The sequence below is a fragment of the Rhinoraja longicauda genome, chromosome 2, assembly GCF_053455715.1.
Source record: "Rhinoraja longicauda isolate Sanriku21f chromosome 2, sRhiLon1.1, whole genome shotgun sequence".
NCBI classification, from domain to species: domain Eukaryota; kingdom Metazoa; phylum Chordata; class Chondrichthyes; order Rajiformes; family Arhynchobatidae; genus Rhinoraja; species Rhinoraja longicauda.
In genome coordinates, this window is record NC_135954.1 from 14,208,091 (window position 1) to 14,223,329 (window position 15,239).

At 43.9% G+C, this 15,239-nt stretch overlaps 1 protein-coding gene across 2 annotated transcripts in view; it reads left to right on the forward strand.

The window, feature by feature from the left end:
- The window catches only part of LOC144602297 (uncharacterized protein C7orf57-like), a 73,787-nt gene that overhangs the window by 56,532 nt on the left and 2,016 nt on the right, over positions 1-15,239 (forward strand). Inside the window, exons 7-8 of one of the 2 annotated variants that reach the window (XM_078415227.1) lie at positions 320-447; positions 4,769-4,934. In XM_078415227.1, coding sequence (XP_078271353.1) covers positions 320-447; positions 4,769-4,934 — 294 coding nt within the window. Of the gene's footprint in view, positions 1-319; positions 448-4,768; positions 4,939-15,239 lie in introns of those variants that run through there. The other variant, XM_078415237.1, reaches the window with a different exon arrangement.

Sequence of the window (15,239 nt, forward strand, 5' to 3'; positions counted from 1 at the left end):
TAACTGCATAATATTTCCTAATATTTTTAAATCATTCTAATAAATCCACACTGTACTGCTTGCAGGGTCAGAACATCCAGCTACGAAATGGTGCCATTTGGCATATGGTGCCACAAAATGCTCACAGAATTCTAGGTGTGGTTTAACCAGGCCTTTGCAAGGCTACATCTTAACTTCTAACCCCAGCATATTGATATTCATGATATAAAGTCATGATATTGCAATTTTGTAAACTCTTATAAATAAAACACAAGTAAAACATAGTTTAACAATGTGAATATCCTGAAGCACAAACGTAATAAGTCAACTTTTAATTTAGGTCTTTACCAGGGAAAAATGAACCCATAAATTTCACCAAATTAATGACAAATGGGTATGCTGATGACTGGATACAGCAGCAAAAGGAGTGGAAGAAGAACATGTCACCAAAGATTAAAGAACATGCAGGTACTGATTTTCAGATATTTCCATAGGCATTTGTGATAAGATACAAATTTATAATCAGTAATCGCACAGGGGAGACAGTAAACCAGTTAATGAAGGACAAGAACTTTCATCTTCTGGACCACTTGTACATTTCTTCCCGTCAAATAGTAAGTCACATTGGCAGGGACTAGAAATCAGACCAGGATTAATATTCAGTCAAAGAAGGGAAAAATAAATGCAATGATTATAAACGTGATAAGCAGCAGATTAATGGAAAAATGCCGGTCCTACAAAGTGGATTTGGAAAAGATCAAACGGCATCAAATGGATTTCATGGAGGTCAGTTGAAAATAGAATAGAAAATGTTCTTGGATAAAGTTACATGCTCATTGCTAATATTTTAGGATGGAGATGATTTATTCCATACATCTCCCATGTAATCATACAATTGTGTTGTTAGCAGGGAAATTGGACCTCTATGTTTAATAAAAAGCCCCCCTGCATTCAATACTGTTTGAAAAAGTTACAGAGGATACAACAACACAGCTTGATATACTTCAACCTAAGGAATTCAGCTCAACAATTCCATTGAATATCTGCAATAACAAAATGGCTATGAGCTTAAGAGGGGATAGAGAGGAAAAGTGGAGTACTCTCTGCTAGCTGTTCCTCTATCACAGGTTTGAGGATGACTGAGCCACTGGGACTAACCCGAGGCCACCAGCGCCATTGTGTAGTCAAGAATAGGCTGCCGGGAAGAAGTCCGAGACAGCCAGTGCCTCTACTAAGGCTACGACTGAGTGGTTGGGACAAGCTTGAGATACCAGTGCCTCTTGGACAATGAGGGACCTCACCTACACACTTGAAACTGCAAAAGCTGGAATAAAAAGCGACTGGAATACTCAGTAGATCATGTATTCACCAATCCCTTATAATGTTTCAAAGACTGCTTTCACAGGCTTTTATGAGTGAAAATTCCAGACTCGGAACCCACCGAGGGAATAAAATTATTTGGTAAAGATCCCAATTAAAAGGAAATTGATTGAAATGTTAATTGTATACTCTCCACTCTTTCACCAAGTTAATTCCCGGGATGGAGGGACTGACATATGATGAAAGAATGGATAGACTGGGCTTATATTCACTGGAATTTACAAGGATAAGAGGGGATCTTATAGAAACATAGAAAATTATTGAGGGATTGGACAGGCTAGATGCAGGAAAAATGTTCCTGATGTTGGGGGAGTCCAGAACCAGGGGACACAGTTTAAGAATAAGGGGTAGGCCATTTAGGACTGAGATGAGGTAAAACCTTTTCACCCAGAGAGTTGTGAATCTGTGGAATTCTCTGCCATAGAAGGCAGTGGAGGTCAATTCACTGGATGTATTCAAGAGAGAGTTGGATGTGGCTCTTGGGGCTAATGGAATCAAGGGATATGGGGAGAAAGCAGGAACAGGGTACTGATTCTGGATGATCACCCATGATTGTATTGAACGGTGGTGCTGACTCGAAGGGCTGAATGGACTACTCCTGCACCTATTTTCTCTGTTTCTATGTTTCACAGATGCTCTTTGGCCTGCTGAGTATTTCCAGAACTTTGTTTTTATTGTAGTACTTCTTAATGGTCAAGACCAAGGTTTAGGAGCAATTTCCAAACTTCTGGCAAGTCTGCGTGTATCTGATGAGATATCCCAAAACTTGATTAATAGATTCGATTGCAAAATGGATCTGTTTGTCAGTCAGTCTGAGAATCAAGCTGTGGTCTGGGGACAATCAGTTGGAGTACCCATCTGCATTTTCAGCTAGATATTCCGACAGCTGGGATTGGCAGCCTTTTTTACATTTTCTACGTTCAAAAAGGTAAGAGCTACTGAATAATTCCAAAAGATCAAGTGAAAAGTGTCCTTCTGAAATTTTAGAAACCTGCAAATGGATAGGACAGGTTTGGTACATGGATAGGACAGGTTTGGAGGGATATGGACCAAGCGCAGGCAAGTGGGGTTCATGTAGGGGGACATTGGTGGCTGGTGTGGGCAATTTGGGCCACACTGTATCACTCTATGACAATGACTCTAAAAATTCCATAATAAGGAAATGCTTAAGGTAATAACAGTGCTTCGAGCTATTCAAGCAATGCAATCAAAACGTTGCCGTTTCTAGATACTGTCCAGAATTGTTTACTGCTATCTAACCTTCTCAGTGCAGCTCATTTCACATGACTACAATTGCATACCTGTTTGGTACTTGTATATGCGAGCATTTTTCGATTTTAGAGATTTAGCGCGAAAACAGGCCCTTTGGCTCACCAAGCCCATGCTGACCAGCAATCGCCTCGTACACTATCCTACATACTAGAGACAACGACTGTTCTACCTAAGAACACTGAAGAAGTCTGGTCTACCCCAACAGCTGCTGATGACATTCTACCGCTGCACCATAGAGAGCATCCTAACACATGGCATCCCTGTGTGGTACCTCAGCTGCACGGAGGCAGAGAGGAAAGCTCTTCAGTGGGTAGTCCGTAGAGCTCAGAGGACCATTGGAACACAGCAACCAGCCTTGGAGGGCATCTACAACACACAATGCCTCAGAAAAGCCACCAGCATCCACAAAGACTCTTCACACCCCTGCAACAGTCTGTTCGAACTCCTTCCATCGGGCAGACGATACAAGGCCTTCTACGCCCGCACCTCCAGACTCAGGAACAGCTTCATCCCCAGGGCCATAGCTGCTATGAACCGGTCCTGCTGAGCCGGATGGTCACATCGCACAGTGAACCGGCACATATCTACTTGCACTTTATTCTGTTTTAAAACTGTTACAATTTGTTTCATTGGGTTGTTTAAATTAATACTGACTAGCTAATTAAATTATTGCATCGTATGGGAGGCGCATTCCCAATCTTGTTGTACCCCTGTACAATGACAATAACGATATATTGTATTGTATTGTATTGTATTGTATTTACAATTCTCTCTCCAGAGGTGCTGCCTTACCCGCTGAATTACTCCAGCATTTTGTGTCTATCTTCGATTTAAACCAGCATCTGCAGTTCTTTCCTACAAATGGGAGTAGGAGGCAGAGATTAGCCATGATTGAATGGTGGAGTAGACTCGATGGGCCATATAGCCTAATTCTACTCCTATAACTTGTGAATTTGTGAAGGAAGATCATGAGTTGTACAGATGATGGCAATTATTTCAGTTGCCCGGCATTTATAAGAACCCCTATTGTGTTGCTGCTCCAGCAAAGATCACCTCAAAGGTCAATGCTGATCCATTGTGGAGAAGTCGGTAGTCAAAATTTTTACTGGATTTGATGTAATGCTTCAATTACTAAACTTTCTTATTTAGCCTGATGCTGATAATGACCACTTCCTGCATTGACAAGGCACCCACTTGTAAAACAAGTCAACTCAAGTATGATAAAAGTAGATAACATCTATGAAATGTAATTGACTGAAATTTTAACTGTATACTCTCCACAGATGCTCTATGATCTGCTGAGTATTTCTCTATCTTCCAAGTCAAAACTAACATTGTTTGAGATATTTATAAACTATTACTGGCAAGTTAGTGTGTCTCTGAACAGATACTTCGATGCTTGTCTAATATGTCAGCAAGTAAAATGGAACTTATTCTCAGTCAGTTAGGAAACCTTGCAGTTTGCCTAGCAGTGTATGCATAATTGCGCCATATGCCAAGCACAACATCTTGCTGTGTCATAGAGTATGACAACAGACTTATTCATCTCTTTAGGAGTTAAGCTTGATGGGTAGAGGCACCTCACCAGTGTAGGTGCCAGATCTCAGGTAACCTGGCCATATTGGTTTCTGCTTTTCTTGACATTTGTCAGAACATTTGAAAAGAACTGCACAAGACTTTTCACTTTATGACATGCTTTACATTTTATTGCACAAAAGAAGGAACTTTCGGGTGGTGAAGTAAGTGCAGTGTTAATTGTCTACAGTACCATACACGTAGCTTCCTGGTACCATTACCTTTGACTCAACTGTAAAAGTACAAGTTCAAGTAGTAGACCGGGACTCTTGCCTGACACAGAAGTACACATTATGTGAAAGGAGATATTAAACAAAGACCTTATCAATTTTTCTCTTGGGTACTAATTTTCCAAAAGCGAAATTCAAGGAAAAGAAGAAAGATCCCTTTGGTATCTTGGTTAAGGTCTCACAATACAATCTGTTATCGTACCAATGAACATGATTTTCAAAGGACTCACATTGCAAATATTTCTTATGCACATGGATCACACGTGTATCTTTTTAGGAGTAACTATACATGCTGGCAAATATTACAAAACAAATGAACATTTTATCTGCAGACCTAATTCCTCACAACAAGTTCCAGGAGGAGTTTGGAAAAAAAGAGCTTCCTCGAAATGCAAAACCAAGGGGAAGAAAATCTTTTCCCACAAAAATGGGCCAAAAAGTATCCTTCAGGGACTCTGGAAGTGATCCCATGGCGAAAACATCACTTATTCTGAACAAGTAAGTCACCCTTGCACAATCTAAACAATCCTCATTGATCTTTTAGCACAGAAGCTCTTGTTATTCTGAGCAACAAGTTTAAAAACTTGCCTTTGGCAGCAGGCATGTTAATATCAAGATATGAGGGCAGACTTTTGTGAAGTCTCTGTTAATGACAGATAGAATTAATATTTTTAAGGAGCAAGAATGAATCTTTATATTTAGCATGGATTTCAGAGATGCTTTTTCAATTCCCCAATGTGTCCTAAACTCAGTTATACCTTTATGGGATTTGTTATGCCAGAAATCATAGCTGTCAAAGTGTTGATGGCACACAGCATATCCCTGCTGGAATAGCATTTTAGGAAGGTCTGCCTTTATCTCATTGTCACCAATTCACTAGCCTTTTCTTTGACTGTATAGCACGCAACCAAAAGCCTTTCACTGTACCGTGGTCCGCATGACAATAATAAACTAAACTTTTAGGATTGACCCACATAAATGATCTTTAAAGGGACTGAAGGTTACTTTCAGGTAGCTTGTGAATTTTATTACAATCTTAGTTATTACACACTGTCTCTTGCCCAGAGTAGGGGAATCAAGAATCAGAGCACATCGGTTTAAGGTGAGGGGGGAAAGATTTAATAGGGACCTGAGTGGTAGCTTTTTCACACAAAGGGTGGTGGGTGTATGGAATGAGCAGCCAGAGGAGGTAGTTGAGGCAGATTCTATTGCAACGTTTAAGAAACATTTAGACAGGCACATGGATAGGACAGATTTGGAGGGATATATGGTCCAAACACAGGTAGGTGGGATTAGTGTAATGGGACATGTTGGTCATTGTGGGCAAGTTGAGCCAAAGGGCCTGCTTCCACATTTAAGACTCTGTGGCTCAACTGCAACCTTAGACTTCCTAGAATAATATCTTTATTAATATGTACAGAAGGTTTTATGGCAGGTTATGAGGTCATTGTTTTGACTGTTGGCATACTAAGATGATCTTTCTGCAATCTGGACCACTCTAGAGGAGCCCAACAGAACTTAGTGGAGAAGCTGACAAGATCTATGGTGCATAACAATGGCACTATGCACATTGCTTGCAGCATATAGACACAGAGCAGCTAGTGAGCAGGGCAGGAGGAAAATAAAGGAAGGAAGCAATATAGATAACTCCTATCAGACTAGATTGTAAATAACATCTGAATGCCAGTTTGCTAAACATTAATGGAATACTCATTTCATTAACACTCCTCCACCTTACTACATTCCTTCTATTAATTATCGTCACAGCATCTGCTTAGCTACAATGCTGAAATAAATGCCAATACAAATGAAGATTTTAAGAGGTTTATAATCCAGATCTTACAGCCTTCATATTTTTAAATGATCATCTTTTCAAAGTACTTTTATAATAATTCATCATCATAATTCACTGCTGATTCTTGAGGTACTATAGTCATATCACTATGTAAAGCTGAAAACAGATCATTTATTCTTCATTTTTCTTTGCCATCCATTAAGCGGTCCTTGATCCATAATTACTATATTCCCCTTTCTCTCCTCCCAAACCCATTTTAAATATAGAAATCTTTTGCTTGGGTCCTTGTCAGCTGTTTTTTTTTTTAAAGTGAAGAAATACTTCATTTACAAATTTCCCCTTATTAGATCTGATAGATTTTTCCCTTTATAAAATCATATTTGCTTTGTTTATTTTAAGTTAATCTTTATGTTAATTTTATGTCACTTGCAAATTTGGACATATAATTCATTATTCTTTCAGCCAAAAGTGTTGATTCATATGTTGTCAAAATTAATACCCAAGCAGAGATCCATAGGGGAACCCCAGATGTCACAAATAGCCAATCGGAAAACATTCACTTCATCCCAACTCTGTCATTCCTATCATTCAATATTACTTAACAAGTGCACATTTTCCTTCTGATCTATTATTATACTGGCTATGCTTGTTCTGTCCTGGGATGTTGATGACGAGGACTCTGAAATAATACCATTAAACGTCACAGGTTAGACTATCTCCTAATAGAGATGGCCATGGCCTGGCATTTTTCTAGTGTTAATATTACTTGCCACTGAAAAGCCCATGCAGATAATTATTTTGTGCATTACAAATAATCTGTTCAAAGGAATGGAAGTTGTTCCTGGTGAGGTCATTTAAGGGAACTTATAAAGCAAATTGGCAGGAAAGATTGCACCTTGGATCTTGGAGTCTCTTACAATGTAAAGTGAAGAGGCAAGATTGCAATCGGGAGGTAATAATATTAACTGAATTCTCAGAGTGGTTCAGGAAGGACAATCGAAGGATGTCTTGTAACTGATGGCCATTCTCATTACTGTTTTGCTCTAATATCAGAGTATGAATTTTCCAGATCTTCAGTAAAGTTTACCAGTCACTTGATAATTGCATTGCAGTGTAGATAAAATTATGGAGATCCTTTGGGGCTGTATTATGTCACCCAGAGCTATGAATGTTGAAAGTACTTATCACCTTCACAGCTAGTTCGTTCTAGTAGCAGTATTAGGCCATTTGGCCCATCAAGTCTACTCCACCATTCAATCATGGCTGATCTATTTTTCCCTCTTCCCATAACTACTGACACCCTTACTCATCAAGAACCTGTCAATCTCTGCCTTAAAGATATCCATTGACTTGGCCTCCACAGCCATCTGTGGCAATGAATTCCGCAGACTCTATGATAAGCGAGTACTAGGAAGAGGAGCATTTTGCTGCAGATTCTGAAACAATAGATAGCAGTAGACATCAGATTACTCCTTTGGTGAAGCACGTCTTTGTACATACCTTCTTCCTAACATGCTCATGTAAGATTCCATTCATTGGGAATAATGTAACATCTGATGTAGTGCATCATCACTGACTGGTTTCTGACTTTTATATGATAACTAGACGGGTATGGACCCGTTGGGTCCAAGTCTCTCCTGCGGGCCCGGCAACTGCGCAGCAACCCGCGTTGGGTGCAAACTTCTCCTGCGGGCCCGGCAACCCTCCGTGCAAACCTCTCCTGCGGGCACGGCAACCCCCGTTGGGTGCAAGCCTCTCCTGCGGGCCCGGCAACCCTCCCCTAACTGACGATCCGTGGATCCGTTGCTGGCCGGGGAGTGTCCCCCGGGGCCATGGGCGGGCGAGGGGGGAGAGGAAAGGGGAGAGGAAAGGGGAGAGGGATCCACTCATCTCGGCCCCGGGCGGCCATCGCGTCGGCCCGAGCGAGCCGTGGACCCGTTGGGTGGAAACCTCTCCTGCAGTGGCAGCTCGGCGGTGACGGCCATCTTGTTTGACCCTCTGCTGCCGCGCTGCACCAGGGGAGGAAGGTAAGGCGTGGGGCATGCCGGGACGGGCGCCGGTCCTCCCGGTGGGAGGGGGGAGCGCGTTTATTAAAGTTTATTGTAAATTGATTTTAAAATGTAACAAAACTTGATCAATTGAGACTGCAGGGGAATGGTGGGTTGGGTGGGCATAAAATTGTTGCACTATCGTGAATCTGTTTTGGATGTATTTCAGGCACATACTAAAATGCAATATATATATGTATATAAATACAAGATGAGAGTTCTAGTAATATTTATTATAGGTGACTAAGTGGGTATGCAATACCTGTGACAGACCGCGGAGCCAGTTTAATGATGACACATGGAATAATTCAACCTGTTCAAGTTAAATCTCCAGAAAGGATTTCTCAGTAAACATATTTGGGCCTTTCTACCAGAATTTCATGACTGGATCTGATATGACCATGTGGAAAGGTTTATAGACTTCCAATATACACCTCCCCCACCCCCCTCATTAAATCATATATCATTTTATCCATAGAATTATGCATTTTATATTTTTCAGAAATTTGGTGTAGGATAGTGTTAATGTACGGGGATCGCTGGGCGGCACGGACTTGGTGGGCCGAAAAGGCCTGTTTCCGGCTGTATATATATGATATGATATGATATGATTATTAGAACATGGGGAAGCTAGACGCAAAGGGGTAATAATGCAGTGAGCTGTGTTGCTGAACAATTTTTCTTTTCTATTCACCCCGTTTAAAAAAAAAAATCAAAATATACTTTATTCGAGAAATAAATATATACAATACATAATCCTGACAAAACTCCATCCGACACTCTCAGAGGCTATACATACATTCAATATTGTTTACACAAATTACACAATTTGGTTGACAGACAGAAAGCAAAGAGTGGGGATAAATGGGTCCCTTTCGGAATGGCAGGCAGTGACCAGTGGGATACCGCAAGGTTCGGTGCTGGGACCCCAGCTATTTACGATATACATTAATGACTTAGATGAAGGGATTAAAAGTACCATTAGCAAATTTGCAGATGATACTAAGTTGGGGGGTAGTGTGAATTGTGAGGAAGATGCAATAAGGCTGCAGGGTGACTTGGACAGGTTGTGTGAGTGGGCGGATACATGGCAGATGCAGTTTAATGTAGATAAGTGTGAGGTTATTCACTTTGGAAGTAAGAATAGAAAGGCAGATTATTATCTGAATGGTGTCAAGTTAGGAGGAGGGGGAGTTCAACGAGATCTGGGTGTCCTAGTGCATCAGTCAATGAAAGGAAGCATGCAGGTTCAGCAGGCAGTGAAGAAAGCCAATGGAATGTTGGCCTTCGTAACAAGAGGAGTTGAGTATAGGAGCAAAGAGGTCCTTCTACAGTTGTACCGGGCCCTGGTGAGACCGCACCTGGAGTACTGTGTGCAGTTTTGGTCTCCAAATTTGAGGAAGGATATTCTTGCTATGGAGGGCGTGCAGCGTAGGTTCACTAGGTTAATTCCCGGAATGGCGGGACTGTCGTATGTTGAAAGGCTGGAGCGATTGGGCTTGTATACACTGGAATTTAGAAGGATGAGGGGGGATCTTATTGAAACATATAAGATAATTAGGGGATTGGACACATTAGAGGCAGATAACATGTTCCCAATGTTGGGGGAGTCCAGAACAAGGGGCCACAGTTTGAGAATAAGGGGTAGGCCATTTAGAACGGAGATGAGGAAGAACTTTTTCAGTCAGAGGGTGGTGAAGGTGTGGAATTCTCTGCCTCAGAAGGCAGTGGAGGCCAGTTCGTTGGATGCTTTCAAGAGAGAGCTGGATAGAGCTCTTAAGGATAGCGGAGTGAGGGGGTATGGGGAGAAGGCAGGAACGGGGTACTGATTGAGAGTGATCAGCCATGATCGCATTGAATGGCGGTGCTGGCTCGAAGGGCTGAATGGCCTACTCCTGCACCTATTGTCTATTGTCTATTGTCTACCCTCCACCCTTGCCACACATGTGGCCCGTTGGTGTGGAATACCTTCCTTTATTTTGAGGGGCATCTCCACCACACCCTGCCCCCCATGTCCAGCAGCGGAAGGACCCTAGACTGTGGTCCTCCCCCTCAGAGCCTTGGCATTGGCTGCACCAAACTTCAGTGCGTCCCTCCACACGTACTCCTGCAGTCTGCAGCGGGCCCAGTCAGCAACATTCCCCGACGGACAGCTCGTTCCGCTGGGAGGTCAACAAAGCTCGGGCAGCCCAAAGAGCGTCTTTCACCGAGTTGATGACCTTCCAGCAGCACTCGATGTCAGTCTCTGAATGCGTCCCTGGGAACAGTCCGTAAATCACAGAGACTTCTGTGATGGAGCTGTTCGGAATAAATCATGAAAGGGACCATTGCAAACTTCTCCAGACTCTCTTTGCAAATCCACACTCTACGAAGAGATGGGCAACCGTCTCCTCTCCATAGCAGCCGTCCCGAGGGCAGCGTGTGCCGGTAGTGAGGTTCCGACGGTGCAGGAAGAATCTGACTGGGAGGGCTCCCCTCACCGCCAGCCAAGCTAGGTCTTGAAGCTTGTTGAAATACCTCATTACTGCGATGAGGTATTTCGCCAGACAAGCTGGGCAGTCTGCTCTGGGAACTACGCCACAGGATCCATGGAGTCATTTCCCTGCAGTGCCTGCAAGCCGTTCCGTACTGACCAGTGCCCGATGCACTTGTGGTCAAAGGTGCTGGTCCGGAAGAACCTTTCCACGATCGACAGATGGTGCGGCAATGTCCAGCTGACCGGCACATTGCGTGACATCTGCACCAGGCTCGTCCTTCGCAACAACGGGGACAGGTGGTAGTGACACTTGGTGCCCTTGTGCCTTGGCTCTACGCTCCACTTGATGCAGCCACACACTGGCCATCAGGGTGAGGGCGGCGATGGGCACGCTTTTACCCCCGTTGTCTGCCGACGTGTATTGTGGCCCGTCGCACCCGGTCCATCCTTGACCCCCAGATGAAATGGAAGACGGCCTGGGTAATCCCTGTGACATAGGAGGGGGGGACGGGCCACCCTTCCACCGTACAGCAATCCCGAGAGCACCTCACACCTGATGACCAAATGTTTCCCCGTTATAGGGAGGGAGCGCTGCTTCCACAGTTCCACAGCTGCTTCCAGTTTCTTCCCCACCTTGGCTTGAAAGTAAGCATGCAGGTACAGCAGGCAGTGAAGAAAGCTAATGGCATGTTGGCCTTCATAACAAGAGGATTTGAGTATAGGAGTAAAGAAGTCCTTCTGCAGTTGTACAGGGCCCTGGTGAGACCACATCTGGAGTATTGTGTGTAGTTTTGGTCTCTTAATTTGAGGAAGTACATCCTTGCTATTGAGGGAGTGTAGCGTAGGTTCACGATGTTAATCCCCGTGATGGCGGGACTGTCATGAGAAAAGATTGGAAAGATTGGGCTTGTATTCACTGGAATTTAGAAGGATGAGAGGGGATCTTATAGAAACATATAAAATTATAAAAGGATTATACAAGCTAGATGCAGGAAAAATGTTCCCAATGTTGGGGGAGTCCAGAACCAGGGACCACAGTCTAAGAATAAAGGGGAGGCCATTTAGAACTGAGATGAGCAAAAACTTTTTCACCCAGAGAGTTGTGAATTTGTGGTATTCTCTGCCACAGAAGGCAGTGGAGGCCAATTCACTGGATGAATTTAAAAGAGAGTTAGATAGAGCTCTTGGGGCTAACGGAATCAAAAGATGTGGGGAAAAGGCAGGCATGGGTTACTGATCGTGGATGATCTGCCATGATCACAATGAATGGCGGTGCTGACTCGAAGGGCCGAATGGCCTCCTCCTCCACCTATTTTCTACGTTTCTATGTATCCGCTCCACCCAATTCTTGGCACACGCCTCAGTCCTAGAACCAGATCCCAGAAGTCAGGCTTGATGGTGAAGGGGACGGAGGATTGGTTGGGCCAGTTGCCAATGAGCATGGCCTCACTCTTCCTGCGGTTCACCCTGGCTCCTGTGGCAGTCTCAAACTGGTGGCAGACACTGATCAATCTGCGGACCGACCCTGGATCCGAGCAGAAGACGGCGACATCATCCATGTACAGGGAGGTTTTGATCTGAGTGCCCCCACTGCCTGGCAATGTCACTCCTCTTATGCTCAGGTCCTTCCTGATGGACTCGGCAAAAGGTTCAATACAACAGACGAACAAGAGGGCAACCCTGCCTGACTCTAGACCTGACGGGGAAGCTGTCTGATTCCCACCCATTGATTTGGACTGCACTACAGATATCGGTGTAGAGCCAGGGCCGTCTTAACGCATGGGCCTGATGGGCACTTGCCCGGGGCCCCACGAGCATAGGGGCCCCATTTTATCGACCATTTACATTTTTATTCCTGTGAGTAGTTGTCGTAGGGGTCCCAGTACACTGCTTTGCCCGGGGCCCATAATGCTGTAAAGACGGCCCTGTGTGGAGCAGTTAGATCCAATTCCTGATTCACTCCTCAAAGCCCATTTTGGACAGCACATCCCTCATGTACGTGTGCGATATCCTGTCGAAGACCTTCTCCTGGTCCAAGCTGTCCAGGCAGGCATCCACCCGTCAGTCCTGCACCTGGGAAATGGTATCTCTCAGCAGCGTCAGGCTGTCTGAGATTTTCCTACCAGGTACAGCACAGGTTTGGTCTGGGTGGATCACCTACCCTAGAGCAGACTTGACCCGGTTGGCGATGGCCTTAGACAGGATCTTGTAATCTACATTCAACAATGTGATGGGTCTCCAATTCCTTATATCATTCATCTCCCCCTTCTGCTTGTAGATGAGGGTGATGCTGCCCTTCCTCATAAGAGTCTGCCGGCTAGTATACCTCCAGCAGGTCTGGGCCCGCCTAGTCCCACAGAGCCGAATACAACTTGGCCGGTAAGCCATCGCTTCCGGGAGTTTTACTCGAGTCAAAGGAACAGATGGAGCCAGTCAGCTCCTCTAGGGTCAGTGGTTGGTCCAGACTCTCCTGCTTGCTGTCCTCCAAGACCTCCGTGATAGAGGACAGGAAGTTCAGGGAGGCAGTGCTATCTGTGGCCTTTCTGTCGTACAAACCCGTATAAAAGGATCTGCAAATCCTCAGCATGTCCGTCAGCAAGGATGTTACCGAGCCATCCTCCTCCCTAAGGCTGTTGATCACAGAGCTCCCCCTGTGAACCTTATGGAAGAAGGGCGGCACGGTAGCGCAGCGGTAGAGTTGCTGCTTTACAGCGAATGCAGCGCCGGAGACTCAGGTTCGATCCTGACTACGGGTGCTGCACTGTAAGGAGTTTGTACGTTCTCCCCGTGACCTGCGTGGGTTTTCTCTGAGATCTTCGGTTTCCTCCCACACTCCAAAGACGTACAGGTATGTAGGTTAATTGGCTGGGTAAATGTAAAAATTGTCCCTAGTGGGTGTAGGATGGTGTTAATGTGCGGGGATCGCTGGGTGGCACGGACTTGGAGGGCCGAAAAGGCCTGTTTCCGGCTGTATATATATGATATGATAAGAAGCGTGAGCACGTCTCATCCTGCTCCACCTGGCAGACCCTGGATCGGAAGCTGATCTTTGAGGAATCGGAGATAAAGAGCCGAGTTTGCCGGCCCTTCAACTCTCTAAGTTCCTCCCTCACATCCACCCCTCTCGACTGCAGACGGAGCAGTTGTTGCAAATCTGTCTGGAATTGACACAATTCCCTCTGACTCTGTCTTGCTCTCTAAACCCCTTTAAATATGAAGAACCTCTTGATGGTTGCTTCTCACCAGTGTGTCGGGGAGTCGAAAAAGGGCTTCACAGTTCTCCAACATGCATATTCCCTCGTTAACTCCTCAATGTTCCCTATTCACCCCGATTTTTAAATTTTTTAAATTTTATTTTTTTTATATCAAAAAATACTTTATTCAAGTAATAAATATTTATAAAACATCTTCTTTTCAAAAACCCCATCTGACATTTCCGGAGGTTACACATTCAATGCAGATATTCATTTCCAAATTTACAGAGAATCCCTAATTTGGAAGGGCGTCTCCACCACACCCTGCCCCCCATGTCCAGCAGCGGAAGGACCCTAGACTCTGGTCCTCTATTCTCCCCAATGCCCCAGATCTACCAGAAGGTTGACAGTGGCGGACAGAATGTCTGGAGTGTTTTATCTTGCTGACATAAGAAAAATGACTGCACTTTGCAGCTGTGGTGAGGAGAGGCTGAATTGCAGAAATAAGAATAGGAATTGAATTGTCAGAGCACTCGTAGAGGGAAATGGAAAGCATGTCACTCACGATCTAAAGGTTAGCATACATGTTTAAAAAATTTATGTAACATTACAGGAGGCTTCAAAACCAGCGACATTTTGTTGTTACTGCAATAATGTAAACTGGAAAGTAAACCTCTTCTAGCAAAATCCGAAAGATTGAATATGACAGATTAGGATCTCTTTTCAACCCAACCTCCCATAATGTAATTTTCTTCACAATTCTTTATAATGTACTTAGCAAAAATTAGACTATCGATTAGAAGATAAATATCATAGGTACGAGTAATTGCCACAGCATACAATAGGTGCATCCTTTTATAACCTGCGCCATTATGCAGGATCACTTGAGCATTCTCTGTTTTTCTTGAGAATTCAAAGTGATGAGCTACCACAAGGGTTTAAATTTGGAACTTACATAATTAAATTATGGCCATAAGGCTGGATTCTATTTTTTTCCTGAGATGTGGGTGAGGCTGAAAAAGCAACACATTTGCTCCTCATTCATAAATGCCTTAAAAAGATAAAATGATTATTTTTGTTCCCCTAAATCGCTAGTCCCTGTGATGATGTTGATGATGGTACTCTGCAATGGATCTCCAATGATAATGAATGAATATAAGTCAGGAAGGTACAGAAATTGTAGACTATGTTCCCATAATCTTGAGTATTAAACTGCATCTTTAAGTGTCTTAGCATGCAGAGGGTACAATGCATATGCCCATTCTCTCTCTGTCATAAAAAATAGCCATA